The following is a 17,451-nucleotide window of genomic DNA, read 5'->3' as shown; positions in this document are numbered from 1 at the left end:
AAAAAGAATCATTCGCCTCCAATGTAATGTAATGTAAATTCAAATGTAGTAACTGGGTTTCAAGCTGTAGAGGGCACTCCAAACCACATTTTTAAAATAAAATGTAGATTTTCAACAGTTTGCACTAAACTGTCAAGACTTTGAGCAGGATCAGTCAGTAACACTACTATACAACAAGAAACAATGATTATCAGCTGAAAAAACTGGTTTTAGGGTTTAGTTACTCTTTAAACAGCAGCATATTACATAATCTAATAATCTAATTAATCAGTAGTTAATCAGTAATAAACATGAAGTGATTTACAATTGAGACAACGCGTAATAATGTCCGGGGGGGGTTTCACACCAGCCTGAGTCATAAGCCAACATTCATCCTGAAGGATTTGTTTTCACTCTATTTACTTGTGCAGATCCTGTTTATCTTTGTCGCAACAACCCGGTTTCCATAGAGACAGCTCAGCGAGACAAGAAAATTCCCTCAATTACAATGTCCTGTTCCAACCAGTCCTCCCACTCTGCACACAAGCTCTGACCCCATCACATGCAATACTGATGGATCTATGCCAACCTGCAGCTAAGGAAAAAAAAAATCAATTTCCTTTTTAAGTGAATTATTAGTGTAATGAAGGGCTTCAATCGTCAGGCATCATCTCTGCCAAATTTGATATGTGTGGACAGGTGGTTTTTATTTATTTATTACCCTTTGTCTGACGATAATTGTAGGAGCAGAGGACCAAGGGAGAGATACAGTGTACATTGTCAAGTTTATTATGCTTATTTTTCTATTCATACTGGTATTTTCGGTTTCTACTAGAACATGTGTAGGTGGGCAAAGAAAATTTATTTTCCTCATACCATTGTGCTGGAACACCTGAGTTCACCCTCTGTCTGATATACTTTGTTTTACTGACACTTTAAACCTGAAAAAGCCCAGTCTGCTCTGAATGGTCAGTAGTTACGGGTCTTCCATACCTCAGTGTTTTTGCACTGTCATTGCAGCCAAAGGAATGACTGCAGTGGAGTAATGCCACACTTCATACCCTGTCAAATCACCAATAAAAGCTTCTAAACTAAAATCTTCACAGCTGCATATTTTCCAAAATAAGATCAGACTGAAGAACAAGAGCAACCAAGATTATTTGTTTCCCTGGCGTTAGCATGAAGCTACATGTAGCAGTGTAGGCTACATAATGTAAACACCATGGCTGACATTATACATTGGTTTGTGGACTACCATTTTGAAGCCTTGAGTTTGAGACATGTATAGCTGCAGAAACATACATGACACGCCCCTTCAAACTGCGCTCACCACCAGTACAAGAGAAACCATCAGTGCGATCGCTAGCTGCACAGCGCTACAATGCTACACTGTAGTGAATAAGAAGACCAAATGTAGCAGTAATCAAGTTTATACTTCATAATACACGAAGACGTGATTCACTTTGTAAGTTATAAGATGTGACCCTTCCCATAACCCTTAGCCTAACCTTAACCACCTCTCATTTACCGTAATTAGCTAGCTAATTGCTAACGTCTGGACTTCCACCTCCAGGCAAAGGAGCGAAGGGGGCTGATCTTGGACTGACTTGTAGATATGGTGGGCAAGTCATGTAGCTAGAAGGCGGGTCACATAGCAGCTCCAGCGGTTATACCTACTCATAAAGTTAGGCATTTTGGCCATCACCATCTTGTTTTTTTGTGTGTGTGTGTTTTTTTTTTTGTTTTTTTTTTAAAGAGAAAGAAGTAACCCTATTTGTATTGGAGTACGGCTCAGGCTGCCTATTTCTGTCCGAACCCGACCCGAGCCCTAGAGATTAGTAACTCAGAGAGTCCCGAGCTTGACACGCATTCTGGTTTTTATGTCCAAACCAGCCCCGAGCATGGCACAGTTAATGTTACGTTATTAAGTTCTGAGTTTGTCCTTGACACGGTGTTGTTTTCACCTTGGTTTCAACTTGCAACTTTATCGTGATTAAACACGTGGCACCTTGTAAATGACAGTCAGAAGACATTGTTTTATTGTTTTATAGGCTTATATAGCACACACACACACACACACACACATTCATCATCAGTTATAAATAATCTGAGTCTTAAGATTAACGTATGTCAGGTCTTCATAGTCGTATTGTGAAGTTAGAGTATAGAATCCACACAACCTCGCCCCTCCGTACCTCTCTGACCTCCATCCTATCACCATACCTGCTCGCACCCTCAGATCCTCTTCTTCTATTCACCTCACTGTCCCCTCCGTTCGCCTCACTACCATGGAGGGCAGAGCATTCAGCCGCTCTGCTCCCCATCTGATATTTGTTTGTTTGTTTGTGTGTTGTAAAATGTTGAATTATCTTGTACTTTGTATTTTATTGTATTTTACTCTGTATTTTTCTCTGTAAGGCGACCTTGAGTGTCATGAAAGGCGCCCAGAAATAAAATAAAATATTAAAAAATATTAAATATTTAAAATATTAAAATATTATTATTATTATTATTATTATTATTATTGGAAAGGCCAGAATGTCTCAAGCAAGAAGGGCCTCTGGTAATGTTAGGTGATGACATATTTGTTTGACACCCTTCATTGTTTGCTAGCTAACGGTAACTTACACCCGCTAAAAGTCAAGGTTACTCATACAACCTGACAAGGCTTTGTGTTGTGGTCATGGGGGTAAATATGCAGATGCAATGGGACTGCATTTGTACAGTGCGCTTTTAATCCATCTGATCCCTCAAAGCACTTTTTACAGGACAAGTCACATTCACACACACATTCATACACTGGTGGCCAAGGCTACCAGTGTAACACACACATCAATGGAACATAAGGACCAATTTGGGGTTCACTATCTTGCTCAAGGTTACGTGGACATGCAAGGATTGAACCACTGATTTTCTGATAAGTGGTTGAACTGCTCTCGCTCTACCTCGACAAATAAACATTATTTCCCATACCGGGAGTTGAACCCGGGCCGCCTGGGTGAAAACCAGGAATCCTAACCGCTAGACCATATAGGACCATACATTTATCCCAAACCCCAGCAGTCAAGAAGTAGCCCAGCACAGACAATAGACACATAACAGGCTGGACCTGAACCCAAACATCATTTGTAAATATTTATCTGAACCCAGCCCAGGTCCCGTCAGGTCCTGTTCACCTCATGATTTGAAACTGTGGCCATGTGACATTGTAACATTATATATTTGACAGAAATTAAAGAAAAGCTTAATAGGCCCCCTTTAATTAAACTAATCAGAAACAGACCAGAAAGAATATTCATTTACTTTTGCCTCTGTTGTTTCTGTGATTCTCTTCTCTCCTCAGTAAGTTAGACATTGAAACTGACAACACCAGCTGGGCTGATCCTGACATGACACAGTGCGACCCGCTTGTGACCATATCAGACCTCGACAATATCACTGTGACCACTGGTAAGAGGATCAGTCACAGTCACACACACAACACACACACACACACACACACACACACACACACACACACACACACACACACACACACAGAGTCTAGTTAATTTATATTGCTTAGAACAACATTTAATAAGATTATTTGCCAAAGCACTTGAAATGAGACATCACATTTTCGTCTTCTTTATTCTTCCATCTAAATAAACCACAAGAAAAATGTGGCCAAAAAAACAAAAAGCATAAATGATGTTTTTGATCTCTAGGTAACGCAGCTGAGGTTGTGGACATGATCCAGGACCTTGTGGATGTTCAGCTGGGGGACAGTGCAGAGCTCTCTTCCTCCGAGCTGGACACAGTGGTGGAGAAGCTCAGTGAAGTGGTTAATATCAGCAGTGTCAAACCTGCTGTCGGTGCCAACATTGTCAATATTGTTTCAGATATCCTGCTTTCCAAAACTGACATCACTCCAGTGGCGAGCATGTAAGTGTGTGCCTGGTTAATCCCAGTAAATATAAACTTTTGAACACTTGCATGTGATTGAATCCATTTGTCCTTTGTCTTTGGAAAAAGTGTCCTCGATCTGACGGACAGAATGGGGAACAACATGGATTTCCCAGAGGAATCTGTCAGCATCACAGCACCCTCGCTGGCCCTGTCCATGATCAATGTAGATCCAAATGAATTCAGAGGCCTCACCTTTGGTGTATCTGCACTTTCACCAGTCCTGAATCCAGAGGTGAGAAGCTATAAATCTTAATTGTGTACTAAATAGAGGAGCAAATTTTACATATAACCTGTATTTTTTTAAATGTAAAAATGAGATATTCACACGCAGAAGGAACAACCTGTCTTAGATTTTCTTTAAACTCCAAAACTGGTTCCATTCGACTGCTTGAGGACAATTTCTGTTGTGTTAACGTCCTGGAAACAGTTTAATGAATAGACATTAAGGCCTCAACCAGCTGTGACAAGTGAACCTTTAACAAAGAGGCAAATGAGAAGAACTCATAGTCTGAATCACAGTTTTTTTTCCCCTCAGGTTTTTGTCAACCAGAGCTTTGCGAGTGAACCACTCCCTGGCACAGATGCAACAATCTCTCTGCCCGCTGAAGTCCATGACTTTTTCAATCCTGGAGAAAGAAATAAAACTCGTGTCCAGTTTCAGTTCTATGGAACAGACGACCTTTTTCAGGTACCTACTGTCAGTTAAATCTTCCCTTTCTGTCTTTTTTTTATCATTATTCTTGATTTTCCTTTCTTCTGTTTTCTAAAAGGCTGACTAAACTAGGCCTACAATATCTTATGCAGACCACATGATGCTTACAGTTCTGACATTTTAAGGGAATAGGTTGAACTTCTGGGGAATAAGCTAATTTGGCTTCCTGAGAAGATCAATGCCATACGCATGTCTGTCGCATAAATATGAAGCTTCAGACAGATAATAGTTAGCTTAGCTTAGCATCAAGACCAGAAACAGGTGGAAACAGCTATCCTGGCTCAGTCCAAAGGTAACAACAACAACCTCACTATTAAAACACATTATTTCTGGCTTGTTAATCTGTACAAAACCAAACTGTAAAGACAACAATCTGTGGTTTTATGGGGGTTATTATGCACCAGGCTATTTCTTGGCTGGGTGCAGTAATTGCCAGGCAACCAGCACTTTTACACTTGGGTTTCTCTGAGGATTAAACAAACAAGACATGCGCTGCATCCAAAATCGCATACTATGGACAGATGTACTCAATATGTGTACCAATGTTCAACATAGTTTTGTGTTTATAAACTGTGGTATGTTCTTGGCATCACTGAGCTGTAATTACCACATCACTTCCTGAGAGCCTTCAAGGAAAATGGCCAAGGCTAGCTGTTTCCCCCACTTCCAGTCTGCCTTCATAGCTTCATATTTAATATAAACACATGAGAGGTGTCAAACATCTCATTTAACTCTCAGCAAGCAAACAAATAAGCGTAAATGACAAACAAAGATAAATAATCACTTAAATTTGACAAATTTGATCTTTCTCACTGGAGTGTATTATATTGACCAGTGACCTTATCCTTGTCCTTCCTCTTAATGTTACAACCACTTTACTTTTAACAGGATCCACACACGACTAATGCAACACACAGCGGGTTGATGTTGAATTCCTATATAGTTTCTGCCAGCATCAATAACAGCACTGTCAACAACCTGAAAGATCGAGTGGTGGTGACCTTCAGACACAAAAAACTCAAACAGGTGAGAAATTAATACATTAAGTTCGTCAGTGGGATGAAGGGTTTTCACTGTGAAACCATCATCACCTCCCTTTTTTCATCTTCACAGCCAGGAGACCAGGTGCAGTGTATGTTTTGGGATTTCCAGAAAAATGGTGAGATGGTCGTCATCTTTTATACTTCACATGTCTACAGTTGATTTCGATGATTTACAGTTATTGAGCCTCAAAGTACTTTTTAGGAAGTAGTGACATCAACAAAGGTCCCTTGACGTAGGAGGCTGTTGATAAGCAGCTTTTATCAAATGTTCAAACGTGTGTGCGTGTGTGTGTGTGTGTGTCAGGTGGACAGGGCAGTTGGAACAGCAGAGGTTGTGAAACGCGGAGTGTTTCTGCTAATCAGACCAGCTGTCTCTGCGATCACCTCACACATTTCGCTGTGCTCCTGGTGAGTCACTGCTCTGCTTCTTTATAAATCAAACCAGGAGACGAACAGCTCCCATAAGCCCCAACATACTGTGCACAATCTGGCCAGTTGCTGACTGCTTGTATATTTTCTTGCCAGCGATGCACGAAGCTGATGTTATCAGCACAATGTGTGAATTTCCTACATAATTATTTTTTAAGAATTGTGATGGGATGATTTTTTGAAGCTTGCACTTTTGCTTCCCATAGTGTCAGTTTTGACACCACCACTAGGGGGCTTTCAACATATGCAAAAATATATTAATTGTGTTTGTATGGTGTGTTCAGGATTTTTGGATGTACTAATAAATTGCACTTCATGGAGCTACAGTGTGCAAACCATGTTTTATTGCTGTCTCTTTTGGTCCAGCATCTGGCTTAAAAGGTCCAGTGTGTAAGATTAAAGGAATTTAGTGGTATCTAGCAGCGAGGACTGCAGATTGCAACCAGCTTAAACTTCTCTCAGGAGGTTTTTACCATGAGCCAAATTATCCGCAGAGGTCTCTTCCTCACCAAAACAAACACACCTGCTGATTTAAACCAGTAAAAACACTGAATAAAGCGTCAAAAATAAATGTTTTTCTGACGCTGCTCATGAGGTGGCTGCTAACTAGAAACATGGCAGTGTAACATGGCGGACTCTGCGGACAAGGACCTTCTCCCTACGTAGGGAACCTCATTTTGAGGTTATAAAAACACAATGATTCTTATTTTCAGATGATTTTACACAAAAGAAAACACAGTTATCATCATATATTTCATTTCTGCCAATATATCCCTCTAAATCCTACACACTGGACCTTTAAATGGTTTTTGGATGTGTGTGACTGCTATGCTTTGTATGTGTTTCAGGATGTATCCAGAACACCTATCAGTGAGGCCGACAGTCAGATTCTGACAGTGATCTCGTATCTTGGTTGTGGTATATCCTCCATCTTTCTGGGCATCACTGTTCTCACCTACCTTGCCTTTGAGTAAGACACTCGGAGCGACACTAACATACTTATTTCACTGTAACACGTTCATTTTATGGAGACGATCTTTACTAGATTATCCAGCCAAAGGAGGCTGAAAGAAGACATTGCATAAGTGAGGATTTACATTAGCTGCACTGCATAAAAGCAGGTTGTGTTAACGAGAGGTCCAGTGTTTAGGGTTTAGCAGCATCCAGTGAGGTTGCAAAACTAAAACTTTCACTGGATAGACAGCCTAGTTAATGACAAGACCATCTTCACAGCAGTATAGCACTCCTTTAACTGTCAGTAAAACTTTGCATACTGTAATGTCAGCCAACAAAGTCTTAATCAGAATATTTGCACATCAGGATGAAATCCAGAGGTCTGTCATACTGAGTTGTTCCCTGTGTCTCTTTCTCATTCTCGCTCGTTTTAGGAAGCTGCGTCAAGACTACCCGTCTAAAATACTCATCAACCTGTCAGCCGCTCTGCTAGGGTTGAACATGCTCTTCCTCCTAGACTCCTGGCTCTCATCTTTCTCCAACTACGGTCTGTGCATCGCCACTGCTACCACGCTGCATTACTTCCTGTTGGCTTCGTTCACCTGGATGGGCCTGGAGGCTGTGCATATGTACCTTGCTCTGGTCAAGGTCTTCAACATCTACGTTCCCTCCTACATCCTCAAGTTCTGCATTGTAGGATGGGGTAAGACAGGATTTAGGTGCTCCTCACTGTAGTAGAGACAGTCAGGTTGGCTGTGATTGGCTGATTGGTTTCAGGAGTGGATTTCGATTGGTTGTTGTCAAACTGCTAGGGGCTGAGTTGGTAACTTTTGATGTTATAGATCCTTGTTTTTCAAAGAATTTCCGAGAAGTATCCTGGAAAGAACACTGACACTGACACTGTCAGTTTGGGAATTTCAGAAAAAAACGCAGATTAACAGAACTTCTATCAGAAATGAATCATTCCTGTTATGCAGCAACATTTCTATCCCCGTGAATAACTTACTTATATTTGCTTAACGTAAAATGTCAAATATTTATAACAATTGTTGTGCTGAATTCCGTCAGAAGCTATAGATCTAGGTCAGTCGAGCTTCTCATATTCCTTCTTCCTGATGTTGCTGTCGCTCGGGATTGCTACATCTATCACCACTGCCTTCTGTCCGGTTGGTTTGCTATCATCAGTTTGTCAGACTGGATCTGAAAGTCCCACAGGAACTTAACTCAGTCATCCAGCCCGTACAAAGCACAGATGTTCCTGTATACTATGCCAGCCACTTGGTTATGGCGTTCCACGTACGCTCTTCCTGCCTGCATCTTACACCCTGCTAATATGTGCTGAACTGTCTCGGGAGCAGCCTGACCTGTGCCTGTGCCTGTTCCTGTGCTGCCATGATCAGTGCTTCTGTGATGTCTTTCAGCCACTGGTAGGATTTCTAGATGTCGGTAACTTCCTCAATCTGACGGTGGTACATGCCGTGCAGGGGCTTGTCCTTCCTTGATGGTTCATCCTCCTCTCCTACATTCTCAGGTTTCTGCTGCCTGAGGTATTCACTTAGCAGCTCATCTTTGGGGGCCATCCTCCGGATATATTCCTGGATGTTGGTTGTTTCGTCCTTGACAATAGTTCTGACGCTCACCAGTCCTATATATATATTACTTTGAGACCATTGTCAGGAAATGACATAACATATTTGATATCGTTATAAAAGTTCTGTACATGTGTAGGAGGTCACTAAATCTGGATCACTCACAGCTAAGGCTAACTAAGCTCAAAATATCCACCCTGTTAGGTTGCCTGTTTGTTGCTGCATATCAGGAATGACCCAAATGTATTCGGGAATTATTCTCTTCTTCGTCACAGTGGGTAAATATGTTTAGTTAACTCTGATCCAAAGTAATTATTGTGTGTGTTAACAGGTGTTCCTCTGGCCATAGTCAGCCTGGTGCTCGCCATAGATAAAGATGCTTACGGGAACAGTGTGGCTGAAGACGCTGCGGTGATTCAGTCCACTGATCAGTTGTAAGTACAAGCACTGGTCTGTAGTTGTGGCCAAGGTGAGTCATATCTATTCTGGGAGCATCACTGTGTCATGAAAACTGTGAGATCAAGTCATATGAGTGCCTGATATCATAGATTTATAAAATTACACAAAACAACAACAAACACACAAGAAATCAAACACTCAACAGGGTCTTACACAAACAAACAAACAAACATAGTTGATGACATTTATGATGACATTTCATAAATCCCAGTTACATAATGACTAACCCTCTGCCTCCCTCCAGCTGCTGGCTGCAGAATGACGTCTTCTTCTACATGACGGTGGTGGCATTTGTCCTTCTGATCCTGTTTTGCAACATCTGTGTGTTCATCGTGGTTTTGGTCCAGATCAGAAGGATGAGGGCCAATAAGCAGTCAGCAAACAGCCCCAGCTATGTGCATGACTTGAGGGCGGTGGCCAGTCTCACCGTCCTGTTAGGCCTGACGTGGTCAGTGGGCTTTTTTTCATTTGGGCCAGGCAGAGTGGTCCTGATTTACCTCTTCACCATCTTCAACTCTTTCCAAGGTAACAGTCAGTTGTGTGACAGTTGTGTTACAGTCCAGTCACCAGAATAAATGTTGGCATTGTACATTCATTTTTAATCTTATGCTGTGAAAAAGTTGTTGTTACCGTGTGGTTAAGTTTAAGTACAAAAAGCATTTGGTTAGGGTTAGGAAATCATGATTTGTCATAAAATACTCAGTACTGTTGCAACAAACACTTTTGGAAATGTCCCTATGTGACGTAAAAATACATCTTGTTTTGTCGCAACAAATACGGCTCAAAATGTCCCACCCTGATATTAAATAATGCCAAAACGTCCTGACGTGATGTAGAATAAACAGCCAGTTTTGTTGCAACAAAACAATACTGGAAAAGTCCCAGTATGTCATTAAAAATACCTGCTTTTGTTGGTTACGGACAGTGTGTCACACCATCCACCTCCTCCTGCTGAGAACCTCAGCTTGTAGACATGTAATATGAGCTACATCACTTTAGCGATGTTGCCTTGACACAAACGAAACAAACAAATGTAACTTATTTGTGGTGTGCAGAAACGTTTGATGCCAGCATTTTATTCTGGCAGCAGGGCTGGGTGTTAATCATTACAGAGGAGTGTCATTTTTAACACATCTGTAAGTCTGTTAGTGTGTGGAGCAACATGTAGGTCAGTCAACAAAAATTTGTACTGTATCTCTATCATGTCTCCATTATTGTCTCTGCTCTTCCCTTGTAGGGTTCTTTATCTTTTTGTTCCACTGCCTGATGAAAGAAAACGTGAGGAAACAGTGGAGGATCCACTTGTGCTGCGGACGCTTCAGACTCAGTGATTACTCAGGTACATATTGTTTGTGCACATGGGACATATTGCAGTATAATAGCCAGATGGTTGAGGGGGAAGTATTTTCAACACAGATCATGCATTGTTTTCTCATTCTGGTCCCCCTTGTGTTCAGACTGGAGCCGTTCTGTCACAGTGGGCGATCACTTCAAAAAGAACCATCTTGCTAACTCTGACTCAGTCGCCTCTGACAACACCTCCTCCATCAGGAAGGTCTCCGACTCCTCTACGGGATCAGCACCAAAGCACCACCAGGGGGCGTGAGCAGGCCTCTGTCGGTGCCACTCTGTGCAACTCTCCCTTTCAAGGTCCATTAATCACAAACACTGACAGAAGAAAGTAGAACAGCTCCGTGTGTGTTATGGGCAGGGAAGGATCAAATAAAGCACACATACAGGGAGATACAATGGGTCCGTGGACACTCCTTCATCAGACATGAAAATTATGATAATACTGCACTGACAGCCATGTCAAAATACAGCAAAGAAGTATGCCCTAAAAAGTGCTTATTTTATTCAGACAGCCCAATTTACAGTTCACCTTCAAGGTTTACATTTCTGCTTTCACTGGACTGTTGAAGGACAGATGCTTGAAAAAATATTTTGTGTTTGTAAAACTTTTAGTGAAGTAATGAGTAACAGGAAGCAGCAAAATTTTTCCACTTAAATCTAATGTGAAAGATCTGTAACCAAGAACTGTTCAAGGACAAAACATGAGAAACTGTGGTCATGATTTTTTTTTTTTTTTTTTTTTTGGTAAGACATGAGATGTTGTATGTGCACAGCTCAGTTTCCTGCCTGCTTATTCTTCAGAACTTAAAATTTCTACTGCTCATGTTTCCTTTGAAAATGTTTTTAAAGTGGAAAGGGACACGTTTTTGGTGCTTTAACATATCATTATGAAGTAAAACTTGATTGGCTGTAGAATAATGACACCATCAGCATTTAGATTGGTTCCCTATAAGTCTCGCTTTCACTCTGCAATTCTGTCTGCCACCAGGTACGATTTACCAGGAAAATGAAGCCTCGATTTACGGCACAAAGGAAGTGTGACAACCATTAAAACAACCAAGACAGGAGGAGGAGAGTGCTTTTGTTTTCCTCAGAAGCTATCAGTAGCTGTCCCCAGTTACCAAAGTGAATCACTGAAAAGTTCTTTGCAGGTACTACCCCTAGAAGTGGAAATGGCAGATGGTGGGACAACTGAAGTAGCTGTGGAAACTGTGGTAGTTGCTAAGCTCTGAGGAAAATGGAAGCAATCTGGTTGCCTTTGTGTCAGTGGCTCAAATAATAATACCACTTTGAACAATGGAAAAGTTGTCTGTTTCCACTTTAAATGTATTCTTTATTTCAATGATAAGAAAATATTCATGTACGTTTTGTGAGCGTCTGAAGATTGCTTTTGTGTGTGTGTGGAGATTACAACCCATCAAGATCACGTCTGATTTTTTCTGACTGTAAACTAAATGCTAATGTTATTTTAGGACTGACTGGAAACCCTCTGGGAGCCCACACTACAAAGTGTGTTAAAATAAAGTGATTATTTTCTTAAAGGCGATCAGTTACTATCATAAAATCTACACTGACTGTCTCATTATAGTGTTGTTTTCCAAATGATTTCAAAGATTAAATAAAAATGGCTTTGACAGACAAAGTGTCAGCCAAAGACACTTCACAACTTTTCTGTGCAACAATAAAAAAAGTCAAAGGATGAACCAAACAGGGTCCAACACTTAATTACTGCAGTGAAAACACAAAGACCTACAAGTCAGCCACAGAACCCATGAAGGTCAACCCGTAAAGGTAAACTGTGTTCAAGGCTTTGAGTGTGTGGCTGAGGAATGTTTTTTAATAAGGTGTCCGTCAGGTTCTGGAGGAACTTGCTGGATGACATTCTGCTCATAGCTGTCTGCGTTCAGGAAACATCACACACCCTCCCAACAGTCTAACATATCATGCAAATTGGAGGCTCCGTGAGCAAAGTATTTTGTCCGTAGAGACAAGAAACATTGATGTCGGCGTCTTCAAATCAAAGTCAATGACTCTGGTGTTTAAACTCGAGCCAGGTGAAGTTTTTCCCAACAATTTCGGCTGCTGCACATGTAGGTGAACACTTCAGCTTTGATCCACCGGTCAATGCAAGGACGCACTCCTTGGTCATCTTTAAGCAATCATCAGGTCAGGTAAGGGAAGCAAAGTTACTTGAAATATAGCTGACAGTGTTTTGGTTCTTTACTCACTCACAGCAGTTTAACTAAGTGTTTTCTATCAGCACTGTGGGATGGATGTAATCTGATTATTTACACTTTGCTCCTTAGTTTTAAGTTACAGTTGCTGACATGTTTTCCCTGAAGTAAGGCACATTCATTATGCATTTCAGCCCCCTTACTTAAACATCCTCTTGTGAAAACTCGCACAATATATTTCTTATTCAGTCTTACTAAATGTGCCACCACAGTGTCCATCTTTTTGGAAATTACAATGTGAATACTTCCAGATTTTCTCAGAATTGATCATTTGGTGCTGAGTAAATATGCTGTGCACGTCATTTTCATTCATTCTGAGTATAATATATTAATATTGAGACTTATAATGCACCAAAATGAAAGGTGCTTTACGCACTTACTGTTGGTGTTTAAGTAAAAATGTTTTTTTGTGGGAAACTATAATCAGTCTGCCTCAAGGACATCTCAACAGTGAGTCACCCAGGGCAACTTAAGTTTAAATTGCCTTCAATTATTCAAGAGAAAAGGGGTTTTAGGGAATAAATAGATAAATAAATAAAAATATAAACTCTGTTGTTCTGTGGATCTTGTGGAGTAAACAAGCTGTTTTGTCTCAGTCGCAGCTGACCCACATGGAGGACAGAACAGACAGTCCCATAGCCGTGAAGGTGGAGGAGCATTCTCGGTGTGTCATCCTGACCTACTTCCAGGGTGACATCAACAGCATGGTGGACGCTCACTTCAGCCGTGCCCTCAGCAAAGGCTGCAAGGCCAAGGCACCGGCAGCAAAGGCAAAGAAAATCCGTAAAACTATTAAACTGGGTAAGTACTTATTTTGCAAGTCAAAGTAAGTCTCAGTTCTTTACACTTAAGTCTTAAGTCAAGTTCCACATCCCTAACTTTTAGTTTTAAGTCCTGAACAAGTCATAAAGCATTCTTCACCAAATGCAATGCCATTTTAAGAAATTTACAAAAATCATCCATGCTTTCGATTTGTTTGTGAAGTTTGTGAAAAAGTTACTTAGATGTTAAGCTAACGTAGCCTGGACTTACTGCTCTGTGAGCAACTTCAAATGTCGTATGAAGCTGGAAGTTGTTTTATCTCTGTCTGTAATTTTGACCTGCACATTTTGCACATTGCAATTATTTTTTTGTTGACTACCTTTACTTTTCCTCTGCAAATGAAATCATCTTTGACATAATTTTTTCCAACTGATGATTGGATTCTGTCGGATCGGTTTAAACAAAGTGGATCTGGAGAATTTAGTGCCGATTCATGAAGTGAAGGGAAATGACTTGATTTGTGGCATGCTTTTTAAAAAGCATTTAATATTTGAGCTTGTGGGAAGGTATTAAATGTTTTCAAGTCAAAGGGCTCAAGCCCAAGTGAAGTAACAAGCCACTCATGGTAATGTCCAGGTCTAGTTGCAAGTCTTTTTTGATTTTGTCAAATCAAGTCTAAAGTCATCAAATTTGTGACTTGAGTCCAAATCTCTGGTGAGCACAATATATGACCTACCTGACCTACCCTAGGACGATCATCCTCACTGTCTGGTTTCTGTCTTCGTCCCCCCGCAGAGGAAACCAGCACCTGTCAGGGGCCGGCTGTTGACTGTTACTCAGAGTCACAGCTCCCTCCTGTAGCAGGACGTCTCATGAACTTCAGCCCTGCAGACGACCCCGCTGGCTCGTGGCACTCGTTCACAACCAGGACGGGAGAGGGTCCGGGGTTGCCGTCCCTCACCTACTCCCTGTCCCCAGATGGGTTGAGTCTTACTGGACAGCAATACGCCTCATCTCTGCTCAACCTCCTGCATAGTGACCGGGGTGAGATGGGACCCAGCGTGGCCTCCAGCTCCAAGCCAGAACTGCATCCCAGCTGGACGATGCCTCAGGGATTTAGAGACTCCATGGACCCCACCTTAGGATTTGAACCTGGTAGGCCTTCACCTGCAATCTAACATGTCGTCCAACCAGAAGGATAAGAATAACTTCTTACTTTTGAATAAGATCCACAAATCTTTGTATTTGGATAAATGTATTCTTGATGAACCGACTATGAGCTACTCTGCTAATGGCTCTGAACGAGCTTTCCAAAGTCTAAGAAAATAGTCTCTATTGATGTCATCAGGCTCATCTTGCCTTGGACTTGGAAACTTTGAATTGTTGACAATAAGCCTGGGTAACAAACTGGGGGTGTGGACGGAGACATTTATCAGACAAAAAGGGTCTGACAAAGAGAAAGTACTGAATTGTGTCATGGGAAGTGTAGTTATTGGCATTTTTGGATCTTGAAACATACAGACTAAACGTAAAGACATCTCTGCAGCATCACATTTGACCATCTGTTTCTTGAAAATCCCCGACTTAAACTACAAACCATTGCACAGGGGTAGATTTTGGGGGTGACATAGGGGACATATTCCACTCTATTTAGAGCAGGTGCATTTGTCCCCCAGAATACAAAAATAAAAGTGGCAGAGGACTTTTATTTTGACAAAATTAATGACATTTACACCAGAAATTGACACATAAAAGGTACAAACTGGTGCACAAAAAAGTGTTTGATGCTCAAACCCCCAAACCTCCTGTTTCACTGGTGTCCCCCCAACACTGAAACAAAACCTTGAACCATAGTGACTCACCATTAGTTCCCTGTATTGTATGTACCTGCTTATATTTCTGTGTTCCCTCAGAGTAAGTAAAGGCATCATCTACCGAACAAATACCAATCAAACTTTAGCTGTTTATGGAAATCACTTAGAGCAAAAGTTTGTTACAATCAAAATGCCTTAACACTTCAAGGGACGCATAAATAATAAGTAATTATGTGCCAAGAAAATAGACAGCCTGTAATCATATAATCCTATTTAGAGTAAATTAGGAACTATTTGTTAGGTGTTAATTACCTGTTTCTGATGTCTTTACTTGATAAACAGTAAGCACTGATTTGGGCATCTTACTTTTTATTCTAAAATATTGGCCATTTTTCCTCAGCATACTTTTTCACAAACTTAGAGCTGCTTAGAACTAATTTTGTCTCCTTTCTGTCAGGACGGCGTCTGGACAAGAAGGACTTGTACTGGTACTGAAAAGAGAGACAGAGGGAGAGTGGCTGGAGCAGCAGAGGCAAGAACAGCTTCAACAACACCACACACATACTTGTGACTCTTTCTGCTCAGCCGTCAGGTGTTTTCTCGTCAAACAGGTGTCACTGAGCGTCCTCCAAGAATACCCACAGGAGGAGCACTGCAGCGCTTCCATTTCCACTCCACAGTGAAATGAGCTCAGCACGTCAGCACGCACCAACTGGAACAACCTTTCTGAAAGGGAACACTCTCTGACAAACCTGTTCTTCAACTCTGTCACTCCTCTTGTAAGATCTCAAAGAACTGTACATGTTGTTGCTCCCGGTGATTGAAGGGCATTTTTCTTGTGCTGTCATCAGGCACTTCTCTTCTACTGGGCCTACTAGTGTTGTCAAATACTGGAATTCCTAACTTCGATGCAATACCTTGGACATGATAGATATTCCACACCAGTGGGAAAAATTGACAATGAGGGCATATAGATTAGAGATTTTTACTAAAAGATAAATCTATATTTTTGACAACTCTAGCCTACACCAGTAAGAAGACCAGTATTACAGTAAGTTAAAAGTCTAGTTTGTAGGATTTAGTGGCATCTAGCAGTGAGGATTGCAAACTGCAACCAGCTGAACTCTCGGTTAATTTCCTTCAGTGTTCATTGTTCAGGAGATTTTTTACCAGGAGCTGGATTATCCTCCTCTCCAAAAATGGGTCAGGGGTCTCATTTATAAAACAGTGCATAGGATTCATGTTAAAAATGTACATATGGACAAAAGCCAAAAATGGTGTGCACCAAAAAATACTTGACAGTTTCTACAATCAGGCCTCCACCTCACCATCTGCGTCGCCAATTTACCATCTCCAAAATATAAGCATGGGTCAAAGTTTCTCCCATCAAGTCTGTTTTTATAGATCACAACTTTTACGTGGGAAATGGCGTAGATATCTTTCATGCCTCGTTTTGTTTGTACGCATTGTTTATGAATGAGCCCCCAGATGATTTAAAAAAGTAAAATCACTGTATGAAGTAGTTCCATGTTGTTTTCGGTGTTGTTTGGTTCACCACAGAGGGGCTGCTAACTGCAGAGGCCAACGCAAAAACACGAATGGCCCTATCTGGAGCCAGTGTTTGGTTTGTCAGTTCCGGGCCACGGTAGAAACATGGCGATGCAACATGGCGGTGCAACACGGCGGCTCATTCTGAGGTAACAAAAACACAGTTGTTATTTTCAGGTGATTATACACCAAAAAAATAATACTCATTATTTTATATTCCATTTCCTCCAAAATCTCCCTAAATCCCACACACTGGACCTTTAAAGTGAGAGCATTTGTGAGTGTATAAATATTGGTGTTAATATCTGTTACAGTCCACAGTTAAATTGAAGTTGCTGTGAGAATATTTTATATATTCAAACAAAAAAATATATGAAGGATAGTGATGTTTTGTTAATGACTTGTTTTCTGTGATCTTGTGTGTCGTGTACTGTACAAAAATGGAATCATATATGAAGTTAAATAAATATCTGAGCAGACGAACAAAAAGTCTTGGTATCATTCAGTGTTGAACACAGATATCTACTTAACAATGTGAAATAAATTGATGAGGGTCAAATAGCAAACAGTCAACATGAACAACATATATAAAAGAAAATATATAAAAAATATCAAAAATATATAAAA

At 40.9% G+C, this 17,451-nt stretch overlaps 2 protein-coding genes and 1 non-coding gene across 6 annotated transcripts in view; 2 read left to right on the top strand and 1 right to left on the bottom strand.

Annotated features, from left to right (window-relative positions):
* The window catches only part of adgrg4a (adhesion G protein-coupled receptor G4a), a 21,927-nt gene extending 9,920 nt beyond the window's left edge, over positions 1-12,007 (top strand). For 3 of the 4 annotated variants that reach the window (XM_050043050.1, XM_050043052.1, XM_050043049.1), the window contains 13 exons: positions 3,323-3,429; positions 3,687-3,903; positions 3,994-4,159; positions 4,463-4,624; positions 5,528-5,665; positions 5,753-5,798; positions 5,987-6,090; positions 6,960-7,081; positions 7,500-7,768; positions 8,986-9,088; positions 9,358-9,638; positions 10,351-10,452; positions 10,571-12,007. In XM_050043050.1, coding sequence (XP_049899007.1) covers positions 3,323-3,429; positions 3,687-3,903; positions 3,994-4,159; positions 4,463-4,624; positions 5,528-5,665; positions 5,753-5,798; positions 5,987-6,090; positions 6,960-7,081; positions 7,500-7,768; positions 8,986-9,088; positions 9,358-9,638; positions 10,351-10,452; positions 10,571-10,719 — 1,966 coding nt within the window. In that variant the 3' untranslated portion in view covers positions 10,720-12,007. The remainder of the gene's footprint in view (positions 1-3,322; positions 3,430-3,686; positions 3,904-3,993; positions 4,160-4,462; positions 4,625-5,527; positions 5,666-5,752; positions 5,799-5,986; positions 6,091-6,959; positions 7,082-7,499; positions 7,769-8,985; positions 9,089-9,357; positions 9,639-10,350; positions 10,453-10,570) is intronic. The other variant, XM_050043051.1, reaches the window with a different exon arrangement.
* trnae-uuc (transfer RNA glutamic acid (anticodon UUC)) lies at positions 2,944-3,015 on the bottom strand. The gene has a single exon. It is a non-coding gene; the product is annotated as a tRNA-Glu (tRNA).
* A 373-nt stretch (positions 12,008-12,380) lies between the features above and the next one.
* On the top strand, positions 12,381-17,306 carry vgll1 (vestigial like family member 1). The gene is made up of 4 exons (XM_050042136.1): positions 12,381-12,637; positions 13,297-13,501; positions 14,258-14,617; positions 15,734-17,306. Exons 2-4 carry the CDS (start codon positions 13,312-13,314, stop codon positions 15,769-15,771), a joined length of 588 nt encoding a protein of 195 aa, XP_049898093.1. The 5' UTR covers positions 12,381-12,637; positions 13,297-13,311; the 3' UTR covers positions 15,772-17,306.
* Positions 17,307-17,451: the final 145 nt, after the last annotated feature.

Source organism: Epinephelus moara, chromosome 4 (assembly GCF_006386435.1).
Source record: "Epinephelus moara isolate mb chromosome 4, YSFRI_EMoa_1.0, whole genome shotgun sequence".
In the NCBI taxonomy this organism is placed as follows: Eukaryota; Metazoa; Chordata; class Actinopteri; order Perciformes; family Serranidae; genus Epinephelus; species Epinephelus moara.
This window is presented reverse-complemented; position numbering and strand designations above follow the sequence as displayed.